The sequence below is a fragment of the Taudactylus pleione genome, unplaced genomic scaffold, assembly GCF_031769625.1.
Source record: "Taudactylus pleione unplaced genomic scaffold, aTauple2 ptg000079l, whole genome shotgun sequence".
Classification (NCBI taxonomy): domain Eukaryota; kingdom Metazoa; phylum Chordata; class Amphibia; order Anura; family Myobatrachidae; genus Taudactylus; species Taudactylus pleione.
The window spans coordinates 1,349,381-1,363,074 of NW_028284481.1; the positions used below are offsets into that span (position 1 = coordinate 1,349,381).

The 13,694-nt window shown below is 48.4% G+C and overlaps 1 protein-coding gene across 1 annotated transcript in view; it reads left to right on the plus strand.

Annotated features, from left to right (window-relative positions):
* LOC148532314 (phospholipase B1, membrane-associated-like) overlaps positions 1 to 13,694 on the plus strand; it is a 243,485-nt gene that overhangs the window by 6,099 nt on the left and 223,692 nt on the right. Inside the window, exons 3-9 of the mRNA XM_088467994.1 lie at positions 107 to 147; positions 1,152 to 1,212; positions 8,268 to 8,368; positions 9,515 to 9,555; positions 9,729 to 9,772; positions 11,558 to 11,612; positions 11,698 to 11,749. Of these exons, the coding sequence (XP_088324120.1) occupies positions 107 to 147; positions 1,152 to 1,212; positions 8,268 to 8,368; positions 9,515 to 9,555; positions 9,729 to 9,772; positions 11,558 to 11,612; positions 11,698 to 11,749 (395 nt within the window). The remainder of the gene's footprint in view (positions 1 to 106; positions 148 to 1,151; positions 1,213 to 8,267; positions 8,369 to 9,514; positions 9,556 to 9,728; positions 9,773 to 11,557; positions 11,613 to 11,697; positions 11,750 to 13,694) is intronic.

The window sequence follows — 13,694 nt, forward strand, 5'->3', positions numbered from 1 at the left end:
ATTTTGTTGTCATTCATTTAATTTCTAATGCAAAAGATGTTAATTTATGTAGATTTTTTGTTGTTGTTAGTTAGTACGCTAATTATCTGCAATCCTATCATTTTAGGAAACCCAGTGGAGAAAGCAAAAGAAATTAATCAAAATCCGGTAAGAATATTATATTTAGAAATAGACAAAAAATGCCTGTTACGCTTGGATGGATGAATAATAAAAATTATAATAATAGTAATATAAACAATAACAACATAACAATAAAACAACAAAAAAGTTTAACAACACTCAGCCAGATTCTGAAACTGTTGGCATAGCAAAAAAAAAGTAACAGTGTAACTAGTAGAGGTTATTTACATCCAGGCAATGACTATTTGAATATAATAATTTTGGAAGTGAGTTTAGCATTTAAAAAAACGGATCATAAAACTTTAGTTGCAAATTGTGTTCAATAAATGAATTTTAAAAAAAAGTAACTGTACCTACTGACGTTGCATCTGGATCCACCAGGTCCCTCAATGGCTGTAATGCACCCACGCTTCAGTTTATTTATTATTATTTTAATTCACTGAAATTTTAACTCCACCCAAAGTCTCATTTTAATTTTTGGGCAGAGTTATACTTTAGTCCCTTGTCATCTGTCCCTTTTGGTAATTCAAAGAGATGTCCACACTGACATTTGGAACTGAACAATTAAACAATAAATGGGAACAGCAATTAAGACAAGGAAGTATTGTAAACAGTATGTAATAATCATCTCTTCCGGTTCACATTTGAAGGTATATTTAAAAGACTTTGCAATTGAAAGAATATACTTAATGTTGTTTTTTTTTTTAGTATACACTAAATATCTTTGGAAATATTTAGATTTTTTTATTGTTGTTGTAACGGAAAAAAATGCATTAGCCAAAAGTTACTAAAGGATTCTCTGTCAAGTCTATTTTGGCCGATATGCAATGATCGAAGGAATGAATTATATTATTTAACAAGATCAGAGGGTTACAAACAGAAGCTCTATTCAAGCTGACAAATTTAAGTTTCATTTCATGCACATATAGACCCATACATAATAAAACTGTAAGTGTTAGGGTACAAAAGCCACTGTGCGGTTATGCTCCATTATTACTTCAAGTTTATTAAACTCATATTATCTTCAACAGAGATTCCTGTTGCCGTGTAATAATAATAACATGAAGAGATCTGACATAGCCCCAACATCAGGTGAGTTCATCTATAATACCAGTACGGTCTCATACCACAAATAAGGGGGTGGGGATCCCGGGATCCATTTCCATATTCCCACCTCTTACGAGAGTTCATAAAGTGAAATATATGCTTTACTGCTATTCTTGCTGAGTTTTAGATCACATCCCAGCTATTTTTACTAGTATAGTTTACAACATAAAAGGAAACCTCTGATTAGTTGCTATTGGTCATACCTCCCTACATTTGCAGGCTGCAAATAGGGACACCCGCGCGCCGAAGGCATGCGTGCTCCCGAAAAGGGGTGTGGCCTACCTGTAAAAGGGGTGTGGCCTATCAGCACACCCCGTTTACATCACTAAGGGGTGTGCCCAGCATCTCCGGGATGCTGGGCTGCCCCCGGGTTTCCCCTCCATGCTATGAATAGATGCTGTGCGCATGCGCACAGCATCTATTCACGCTCTGCATACACGCTGCTCTGCAGCGGTGTATGCTTCACCCAACTTCCCCCCACCGCGGGACACTGCGGCCCGCGGGCGTGACAGCGGGACGGACCCAAATAAAAGGGGACTGTCCCGCTGAATGCAGGACAGTTGGGAGGTATGTATTGGTTGTTGCATAATAATCAGACCTGTTTCCATTAATGACACCCTATAATGTCTTATTGCCTACATATATTTGCTGATATATGTAACAGGTACACTGTAAGCATATAACAGATCCAGCCAGGAATGTATGGGGGGATGCAGGTGGTGTCCTGATAACGGGAGCACACTCCTGTACCATACCGGCCAACTCCCTGATATAGCAGCAATCTCCCCGACTCCCTGAAACAGTCTAACAATCTCTCTGATTGCACCTTACCCCCATTATGTAGCTGTTATATACTTGGGAAAAAAAAATCAGAGGTATATACATTCAAATGGTATAATCAGTGCCATTTCCCTGCATTGGTTATGTAACCCTGGTTAAGGGTTAAAATAAATATTGTATTAATGACAATATTCTGAGGTAAAATATAAACTATATATATTTAATATATGTATAAGTTGTGAGGTAAAACTGTATACAGATTACAGATATATGTTAATTTATTTAACTATATTGTTTATTGAGGTGACTTGTGTATAAATGAATGTACATTTGTATAACTTGTGTATATGTGTCCTTTTGAGGTAAAAATATTCCCCAGTGTATGGGATACACATGCACTGTATAGAAGAAGGGGCGGAGTGATATGACTGGGAGTGACTTGGTTCCTGTCAGGAAAAAGAGGATCCGGTTATAGTGAGGTTATAGTGAGGTATATAACAGCTGTCAGCAGCAGCTGAGAGGTAGGTAGTTAGGGGATCCCTTCCTAGAGTGCTCAAACCCCCCCACCACCACCACCCCCAGTGCCCTGCCAGGCACAGGAGGCTGGAGCAGGAGAGGGAGCATGTCACAGCAGGAGCTGTGATGCTAGTGGCAGCAGCGTGACACCCAGTGGCGTAACTTCATCCCAGGTGCCCAGAGGCAAGATAAAGGTTGGTGCCCCCACCCCAAATTAACATTCACCCCCCCCCCCGCACCTATGCCAGCCCCAGCTGCCGCCGCCCCCCTATGCGGTTCCTTTTATACAGTGGACCCAGTAGTGGTCACCGTATGCAGTGCCCTCAGTAGAGGTACCCCTATGCAGTGCCCACCTATGTAGTGCCCCCCAGTAATGGTTCTCCTATGCAGTGCCTCCAGTAGTGGTCCCCCTATGCAGTGCCCCCAGTAGTAAGGGCCCCTGTAGTTCCCCCAGTTGTAATGCCCTTGTAGTGCCCCCAGTAGTAATGCCCCTTGAAGTGCCCCCAGTTATAGTGCCCCCAGTAGTAAGGCCCTGTAGTGCCCCCATATGATGCCCCCAGTAGTAAGGCTCCTGTAATGCCCCCAATAGTAAGCCCCCTATAATGCCCTCAGTACTAAGCCCCCTGTACTGCTGCCAGTAGTAAGCCGCCAGTAGTGCAAAAAAATAAAAACCATACTTACCTTAAACCCCGCTCCAGTGCTGCTGCCATCCGTCCCCGGCGCCCGTTCCTCGTAACTATGGGAGTGACGTCATGAAGTCACTCCCATAGTGCATTGTGGACCCGAAAGCCAGAGCTCAGGGGTGAGCTCCGGCTGGCGCCGGGGGGGGGGGGTTCTGGGAGGGGAGAGAGGAGAGGACAGGGCGCCCGCTGGTAACACACTCAGCGGGCGCGGTCGGCAAATGGAGGGTGCAGGGGGTGCTGCACCCTCCGTAGTTACGCCACTGGAGCTGGAGCGCCGTTCAGTGGCGCTCCTTCTCCATGTAGCTCCTCCAGTCCTCAGCAGTGCCCGGAATGGCCGGGGGTCAATGGAGCCAGGTGCCCCCTTCAGGGCTGGCACCCGGCGGCAAATGACTCCATTGTCTCCGGGAGTTCCGCCACTGATGACACCCATCAGGAGAGGTGGCTGATGGGGCTGCTGTATGCCAGAACTGGTGACTGGGAGTCAGAAGAGGGAGGCCAGTATGATGCTATCAGTGGGTCTCCTTCAGCTGCCTGCAGGTTCCATTGAGCAGATGTAGTATTGGACAGCTAGTCACAGACTACTGTCAGGCAGCTGATCAGCCGCTACAAGGAGGTGTACATCAGCTGTCCGAAGGGGAGGCCAGAGTTCCCAGCCAGGTGAGGCAGAAGTGTAGCTATGGGCAGTCGGAGGAGTGACAGATATGCCATATTGGAGCTGTCCTAGGTTATAAGCTCAGGAAAGATAGCAGCATAGAAGGAAATTGTCAAGACAAAAGGTGGTCCTTGTCTTCATGTCATGTCATTAGCAGAGTAAGGACAGCGGTGGTCTGGAGTTCATTGAGCAGCGCTAAAGGGGTTAGACGGATTGCAGCATACCAAGTACCCACCACACAGCAGGCATTGAAAGAATCTCCATAACAGGGGATATTGATATATACAGTATATGCAGTAATTAAGAAAAGAGTTGGGGAAGTACAACTATATTACAGACTTTAGAGGAAAGAAGAAGCTAATAGCATAAAGTGTCTTACCGAGAGAATATTTAAAAGTTGGGGAATCCAGAGACTATACTAATCTACATAAATCCATATTTTGGTTTCTAGTATAGTGGACACCTCCAAATCGGCTATATATATATATATATATATATATATATATATATATATATATATATATATATATATATATATATATATACCAGACCTTGAGACCATTGATTGCATCTTATGTGTCTTTGATTGCATCTCTTGGGTCTTTCCAAGAGTAGATAATATAGAAAAAAGTAGATGTCAATGTAATTTACTCCAGACGGGAACAAATATATTTATGAAGGATCTCTGGAAAACACAGGGCCTGTTTCAGAGCAGGACGCTCTTTGAGAGCGCTCGCTCTGAATCAGGGCGTCCCTGTTTTTCTTTAAACACGGCCTCCTGGCCGCTCACTAAGACCACCCACAGCTTTAGCAAACAGCCAGGTGATGGCATCGAGGCTTGCGACAAGACCCTTGTGGTAGGGTCTTGTTCCCGCAAGCCCCAGTGAGCTTTCGGCTCTAATAGAGCCGGAATTTCACCCACTGACATCACTCGTGATGTCAGTGGGGCCGCCCCCAGACGGCAGGCATTTTTCTAGGAACGCCTCTGTTTGGCCAGCCACCCCCCCTGCCCGCCTCCAAAACGGGGCAAGCTGTCAATCACAATCGCCAGCTGCCCCACTTTGGTGCGAGACCCGTAGCGATGGAGTGCCCGTCGCTGGCCTGGTCTCGCGCAAGCCGGAGCTGGCTCCGCGTGCGTATGCGCAATGGGGGGCCATCGACCCGCTTGCGAGTGCTGTGCGCTCGCGAGCGAGTCTGAATCAGGCCCACAGTCCGCTATTATAACCTTGCCAGTGGATTAGACTTTATATAAATGTGAACCCTGAGAAATTGGTTTAAGTAACTCTTTACAGCAGGGACATAGAAACCGCTGGATGTCCGTTATAAACACTTCTGGAGATAAGTGAGAACTGGACTCCAATTATACAAGGTTATTTAGGAAAATGAACCAAATATAGTAACGGTTAGCCTTCATGAAATAATATGTTGCAAAGATATGTTCAGAGTTAAAATAGTGTAATGACATTTATTTATGTGTGTACCAATGTATTGCACTGGTAATTGATTGTGTATATGCATGCAAATGGTATGTCGGTGAACTGACTTATAATGGAAAAACGACCTTACTGTTAATCGATGTCATTTATCCATGATAAAGCTGTCATTTCCTGTAATTCTTGGCGGAGTGACACTGATGCAAAGGTGGTAAGGACCAGAAAATAACCTACATCAACACAATACACTAGGGTTTTCCCAAGTAGGCCCATGAATACTACCAATACTGGAGGCACTGCTAACAAAAAGAGGCACACCCCTTGACGAAAGGTTAAGGGTAGGTAAAAGAGATTATATGGAAGTTCGTAACCTAGTGTCCCTTATAGAGAGTAAAGGGGGGGTTACAGTTATATAAGGCACAATGATCCCTATGGCTACATGCATCTTCATATAAGGTTTCTCTGGTCGGAATACGGTTCGATTCCGGCATTGGCAAGCCGACAGAAGCAGAGTTCCCGGCAGCAGAAGCCCGACAGCGCTGGAAATCCCGATCGTCCCTAAGATAAGTATAAACTAGCCTAACCTAACCCTCCTTAGGGGTGCCTAACCTCCCCCCCAAGTGCCTAACCCTAATCCCCCCTCTAAGTGCCTAACCCTAACCCCCCCCCTTCCCCGCTGCCTAAACCTAAGTCCCCCGGGGGGGTGCCTAACCCTAAGTCCCCCCCGGGGGTGCCTAACCCTCCCTCCCCCTAGCCTAACCCTGACCCTCCCGGGGGGGGGTGCCTAACCCTAAGTCCCTCCCGGGTGCCCTAAACCTAACCCTCCCCCCCCCGTGGCTGTCTGCTCGCGGTGCCCGGCACACCTTCGATCGGGATGCCGGGCGCCTGTCTCCCGGCGTCGGGAAAATGTCAGGCATCTACATCTAGACGCCCGGCATTTCACTCTCGCCGGGATATGACAGTCGGGGAAGCCGGCTGTCGGTATTAAGGCAGCCGGTTTCCCGATTGCATCCCCTCTGGTCCACTTACATGAAACCCCTTTTAAAACACAATAGATGAGCAAGCCATACGTGCCTGCTCTCGCGTAACGCTCCGGAGGCTCCAAAAAAATGGGATGGGGCTCCCGGCTGCCCGGAAGACTGGGCAAGTCTCCCGGCCACCATCTCATCTATCCTGCAAGCGAGCTGCCTTAAAGTTATCCTTGACTCCTCCCTCTCTTTCAAGCCACACATTAGGTACCTCTCCCAGTCCTGCCGTTTCCATTTTAAAAATATCTCCAGGATCAGAGCGTTTCTCACCCTGGAGGCTACTAAAACCCTCATCCACTCACTGGTCATCTCCAGACTAAACTACAGTAACCTCCTCCTACTGTATCTGGTCTCCTTGCCTCCCAGCTCTCTCCACTCCAATCTGTCATCAATGCTGCTGCCCGGCTTATCTTCCACTGTATACATACCACATCTGCCTCCCCTGTCTTACAAGCCCTATACTGGTTCCCCTTCCTTTTCAGAACTAAATTCAAGCTTCTCACACTCACTTACAGAGCCCTCACCCAGACCTCTCCTGCTTACTTCTCTCCCTTCGCACTACTGCCTGCCCACTTCGCTCCACAAATGAACCTCGTCTCCCCTGCCAAATGATTATTTACTCCCACTGCCTCCTCCAAGATTTTGTCCATGTTGCTCCCTACCTCTGGAACTCTCTCCCTCCCTCTATCAGACTCTCCAACTCTCTTCAAATGGGCTCTCAAGACCTACTTCTTCCTGAAAGCCATCCATCTCTCATCCTAACCCATTGCTCCATGCTCACTGTCTCCCCATCAGGGTCACCCCTGTCTGTCTGCCCCTCCCCTGTAGAATCTAAGCTCTTACGAGCAGGGCCCTCTTCGCTCATGTGCTCTTTCTTCCCTTACTTATACTATCCCCTATTCCATGGTGGCCAACCAGTCAGAAGCAAAGAGCCCAAAAAATCTGTAGTCAAGCTAAAGAGCCGATAGCATGCGCGCATTAATGGGGCGTAGCCTAGCTGTCACATCGCCGGCTCCACGCTGTCAGGGCTCCCGCTCCAGCTGTTGCTGCCGCTCCTCACATGGCAGGTGACGTCATGATGTCACCCACGCACTGCATAACTGGGAACACTGGCAATCAGAGGCTTCTTTAGACTCTGATCGCTTCAGAGGCCAGCATTCACAGTTGCAGTGGGTGTCTGCAGGGGATGTAGTTAGAAAGCCCCATGCCCAAATCCTGATGCCCGACATACCGATCGTAGGTAAGCCGGGTGTTAGGAGCGCTTAGCCCCAGGTAGGGAGGGTTAGGATTAGGGACTCCCGGGGAGATGTAGGATTGGGCACCCCCCATGGAGGGTTAGGTTTAGGCTAGGGGAAGAGGGAGTTAGGGTCAGGCACCCCGGGAGGGTTCGGTCTAGGGGCTTGGGAGGGGGGGTTAGGTTTAGGTACCCCTGGGGGGAGGTTAGGGTTAGGCACTAGGGGGGGAGGTTAGGGTTAGGCACCCCTAAGGGAGGGCTAGGGTTAGGGGGATGTAGAGGGGTAGGGATAGCCTACTTATCTCCAGTCGGGACCTTCAGCTGCCGGCGTTGGTATTTCATCTGCCGGGCTTAGGTCCGGTGGTGATTCATACCGATTCCATCTACGGGGGCCATCGTACTGCCGAGCCGCATCTCTTCAACAAAAGAGACGTATGCAGCTCGAGAGCCGCGGGTTAGCCACCGCTGCTCTATTTTATACTCCCTACAACGGACCTAACCTCTGGTTTCTGTCGCCCTGCTGCTTATTTGAATGTTATAATAAACGCTGTTGCAGCAATGTTTATAAACCACGTCCTTGTCCTGCAATGTTTTGTACTGTAAGTCACTGTTTTTGCTATGTACTGTGTAAGGCGCTGTAGAACCCTTGTGGCACCATATAAATAAAGGATAATAAGAATTTGACAGTGTTTGACTTTGATTACTGTTCACTAGTGACCACCTGCATTAATCTGAGCATCTCCTCATCTATTGCAGCACATGCGTTGAATCCACAGGACATTAAAGTCATCTCCTCTCTCCGAAGTTTAAAAATTGTAAGTAGCAGAAAATCCAATTACGTTATTCTGCAGAGACAGTGACGCGGTTACCGATATTAGGCGTGAATGTGTGGTGGCAGCACAGAGGGAGGGGACAGGTCCAGGATATACTATAACAGCGATAAGGACGGATTTGTAGCAGGATCGGGGGTTGATCGGATGGGGAAACTGAAGATAAATGAGCATAACTTATGGCGATGGGAGGGATGAAAGGACAGAGGGAGAGACACACAAAGTAATGAATTTGTTAGCACTTGTCATTACCAGTACAAACCTGAATATATCTAGAACAACATTGGCTTATGTTTTAAACATTTAAAATCTCAACCTAACATCAGTAGATAGATCTATAGATGGCTCTTGCCCACTGAGTCCTAGCTCCATATCGCATTACGGAGCTTGGTACACATGGGCATCTGGGCAAAACCCAGAAAACTTCGGCCCTGATTCAGACCCACTCGCGAGCGGCTGTCCGCTCGCAAGTGGGTCGATGTTCTGCACTGAGCATGCGCACGATGGAGGGAGCTCCGTCGTGCGCATGCGCCAGACGCGACGAGCGAAGGAAAGTCCTTCGCTCGTTGTGTCTGATCAAAGGGGGCGTGCTGTCGATGTTGATTCACAGCACGCCCCCTTTGGTGGGCGTGCCGGGGGCGTGCCTCCCTGACGGGGGCGTTCCCACGGAACGCCTCCCGTCAGAAGCCGGCCCACTGACATCACTAGTGATGTCAGTGGGAGTGATTTTGGCTCTGATAGAGCCAAAATCACTCCGGGGCTTGCGGTTGAAAACCTCAACCGCAGGCTCCGGCTCGCAGTTTCGATGGTCGCGATGGTCAAGACCATCGCGGCCATCAAACTGCACGCTCGTATAGGCTGTGGGTGGTGACCCACAGCTATACGAGCGTCCAGGAGGACGCTCCATTTTTATGGAGGGCGGCCCTCATTCAGAGCGTTCGCTCTGCTCAGAGCGTTCGCTCTGCTCAGAGCGTACGGCTCTGAATGAGGGCCTTAATTTTCTGAGTTTTGGCTGCATTTTCAGCATTAGTACATCCTGTCTGGGGTCTACAGAGACATTATAGTATGAATAAGGAGCGTCTGGATGAAAAGGCTGCTGATTAATATCTAAATGTCATTTATGCTCCACAGAAATCCGCCACGAATGGCCACAGCAGGAATCTTTTTGCAGGGTAAGTTCAAAAACTCTACTGAGATCTACTGATATTTGTCCTGTCACAGTTTTCTCAACATGGAACATAACCTGGGCACTGTCAGTCTGCGCCATATAATGTGATTATTATAGTGACCGATGGGCACACTGCCAACTGACTTCTTTCCTTCTTGCCATTGTGTTTATTACCAGCCTGGAAGAGACACTCCTGGAAGCGAGTCAGTTCACCGAGTCATGTAAGTGCCGATTCTCTTTATTGGGTGATTTGTATAATATATGTGACTCACAGTCGCTATACAGGGAGATGTACAGTATCAAGCTTCTAAACAGGACAAGCTTACAGCTATCATTTATCTAGTGAATTCTATAAAATAACTAGAATCTGATTGATTACTATGAGAAAGTTTCATACAACGCCACCTAGATCCTGTGTGAAGAAACCCGGGTATCACAATATTGGTAATATATGATGCATTATTATTAAATTGATGTTATAGCTATAACGTGCCATCGCTTAGCGCTGTACAATCGGCCTGATTCAGAGTTGTACACAAACGCGATGGTTTGCATACAACTCAAACCATGTGCATGTGCAGGTCGCTTTCTGCGATTACGGTTTGGAGGCTGGGAATGGGCAACGACGGCCAGCGTCCCCCCAAAAAAGGGGGCGTCATCCCCGTTTTCTGGAAGTGGCGAGGCCAGTGTCTGCGTCTACTGACGCAGATTTACTGGCCTCGGCTACAGAGCTGTGCCCGCCATTCTCAGTAGCCTTAGGCTCACCCAGATGGGTGATGCCGTGACCGAGTTCCAGAGGGTGATCTGATGCTGCATCTTCGGATGCAGGACTTGGATCTGCGATGTCGTCAGGCGGCGTTTTGTCCTTAGACACCTCCTGCGGCATTTGCATACTTTAGCATCGCTGCTGCGCCCATGCAGCTATGCTATTAGCGTACAACTATCAATAAAACCCAATACATGGCCGGCTCCAGGGGTCGGAGCACCCTGTGCCGGCCCCCTTCACTGCACCCTATCTCGCCGCGAGTGACCAAAATGGGGGCGTGGCCTAATTACCATAGGCCACAACCCCTATGTGATGTTATTAGGATGCATACCCGCCTCCAAATAATGTCAGGCTGGGATGAGCCTCACTAGCTGGCTTCCTCCATCCCCTCTCCCGTCACTGAATGGATGTCGCGCGCATCCGCGCAGCATCCATTCAGACTTCGGGGTCCAGCACCACCGCACAGCTGCAGCAGTGGGGGGTCCCCAACCTCCCGATTTGACCACCCGCGGGCCACTTCGGCCCACGGGTGGAACAGCGGGACAATACTGTCCCGATGAAATCGGGATGTTGGGGAGGGGTGCTACCTCTATGGGTGGAGCCCCTGAGCGACCGCATAGGTTGAACACCCCTAGAGCCAGCCCTGCCCAATACCAGCATCATGTAATAAATAAATAGCATACAATGACGTAGTGAAGTATTATATAAAATATGCTGTTTTCTCTTATAACGCTTGTTAACATGTACACTAGGAAAATGGCTGAAACCACATGGAAACTAGTCCTCGCATTTCCCAGGACTTATTCATGTGTTATGGTGGGTACACACTGGGCGATATTACTGAGCAACTGCACGATTACGACATCGTAATCGTGCAATCGCTCAGTAATCATGCACAAATCGTGCACTTTTATGTCGGAAACGTCCAGTGATGCGCACTCCCGCTGGTCGTTTCCGACATTGTCCATCGCCTGAACATGCAGCACAATCTGACGATGTCGTCAGGTTGCTGCATGTTATGGAATGGGGGATAGAGCCCGGCGCTGATCGATATCGTTAATTATATCGTTCAGCGGGTGTGCTCAATGTCATGAACGACACTGAGCACAGCCTGCCGGGGACACACTACACGATATCGCTCAGGGAGCATATCGTCTAGTGTGTATGTACCATAACACTTTCTAATTATTTGTTATATATTTGGTCTTACAATTGTTTATATTCTATTTCTCATCAACAGACGTGGGCCAGAGATTGCATTACTCCATCTCCAAAATATCCCCTGCCCCCAAGGAGTAAGTATTTAGCAATAAAGTAAGTTTTCCATCCCGCTGTGTTCTATAATTAATCACAATATATATGTATATATTTGTGTCCTAGTTCTCTGGTGGATGAAGCCAAGAAACTGATGGAGAGTCTGAAGCAAAGCCGGGTACAGTCCGCGTTGTTTACTTTCAGATAGTATAAAGTTATTTTCTCTCTAGTCTGTCTCCATCAGTGATTGTTACTCCTAACTTCCAAGACGATGAAAGAAAATCACTTATTGCTGCAATTTCCCAACAAACCATTGTAAAATCAGCAGAGTGATTCTCTGCTACCTTGTCCAATACTGACCCAGTAGGGTAAGGGCTAACTTACAGTACCTCCCATTCTGGGCCAGTCTCAGGTGAATGGGCATGCGTGACCCAGCTGCATGTCTAATGGAACTGAGGGCCTGATTCAGAGCCGGACGCTCTGACCAGAGCGCTCGTTCTGAATCAGGGCCCTCCTACCTGAAATTGGAGCGGCCTCATGGACACTCGCAAAGCTGTGGGTTACCACCCACAGCTTATAGCGAGCGTCCATGATGATGGTCACGATGGTCAAGACCATCGCGACCATCGGGCTTGCGACGAGACCCTGCGGTAGGGTCTCGCTGCCGCAAGCCCTGGAGTGATTTTGGCTCTATCAGGGCCCAAATCACTCCCACCGGCCTCACTACTGATGTCAGTGGGGCCGGCCTCAGACGGTAGGCGTTCCCATGGGGACAGTCACCATCGACAGCACGCCCCCTTTGGCGCGAGACCCCGAGCGAAGGATTCCCCGTCGCTATGCGGGTCTCGCGCATGCGCACGACGGAGCTCCCTCCGTCGTGCGCATGCGCATTAGTGCACCATCGACCCGCTTGCGAGTGTCCTGCGCTCACGAGCGTGTCTGAATTAGGCCCTGAGAGCCCAGATTTATGATTTAAGTTTCAATAATAAAATAAATAATTGGAACAAAATAGGTTAAAACGTTTTTTAAATAAAATGTAAATATTTTTAAATATTTAATTTAAAGGAAAGGGGTTCTCGCCCTTTGACAAATATTCCCCTTTATGTCAGAAACACTTGGAAGTGAAACTTTGCATCACTTTGGGGTGATTCTTGGATGCATATGTGAAAAGCAGGCACATCTTACCAGTTTCGAACCGACTACAATGCGTCTCAGGGCCTGATTCAGCAAGGAACGCACGGATGCAGACCCACGCAATGGGTCGATGGTTTTGCTCTGCGCATGCATATGTATCACAGTGTGCGTGAGCAAACTGGCCACTGCAATGGATTATGCGTGCGCAGGGAGTCCGCAGCCCCAGGGACAAGTGATTGACAGAAAGTTCCGTTTGTGGGTGGTGACGGGGGAGTGGTCGGGCAATCGCAGGTGTGCCTGAGCGTTTTGGTGGCATTTCAGGGGCGTGCAAAACTAAGCCCTGGTGGCAGCGGACGCGGCCTGTGGTCTAGTTGCACACGGGAAGTCTCGCTATGTCTGCGCGAGGGTCAGGTCACCCACTATTGTGCGTATGGGTCCGATGGTTCTCGATGTTACCGATGTTCTGCTGTCTTGCCAGGTATAGAGGACGCAAGTAAAGGGAAGTGGGTGGTGATTGCCGTGCGTATGCATTCATTAGCATATTCTCGCAGCGGCCAGGTGCATGCTTCTGCATCCGTGTGTTCTTTGCTGAATCAGGCCCTCAATCACAAGTAGGTGTGTGCCGTATGTTGTGCGAACAGAGACTGGCGTTAAGTAGGTGTATCAAGATGCATGGAGTGACTGTTTCGGATGGGAGCGTGGTGGGAGTGGCGTGGGCGTGTATCTAGTGCTCCGTGCTATTCTGAGTAATGCTTACGGTGAACGTACACCTGTTTCATATGGATCTCTTGCACTTAGCATGCTTCTGGTCCACGTGCCAATACTAATGATGGCGGCTGCATCTGCGGATGCTAGAACAGTAAACGGGTTAGGCTTGCATTGTTTCATAAGCGCGGACTGGCGACTTACATGGGTAGATGGATACATTAGCATATGAAAGTAAGTACAATACCGTGGCCGTGGTGAAAAGTCAGAAGTGTCTGACAGAA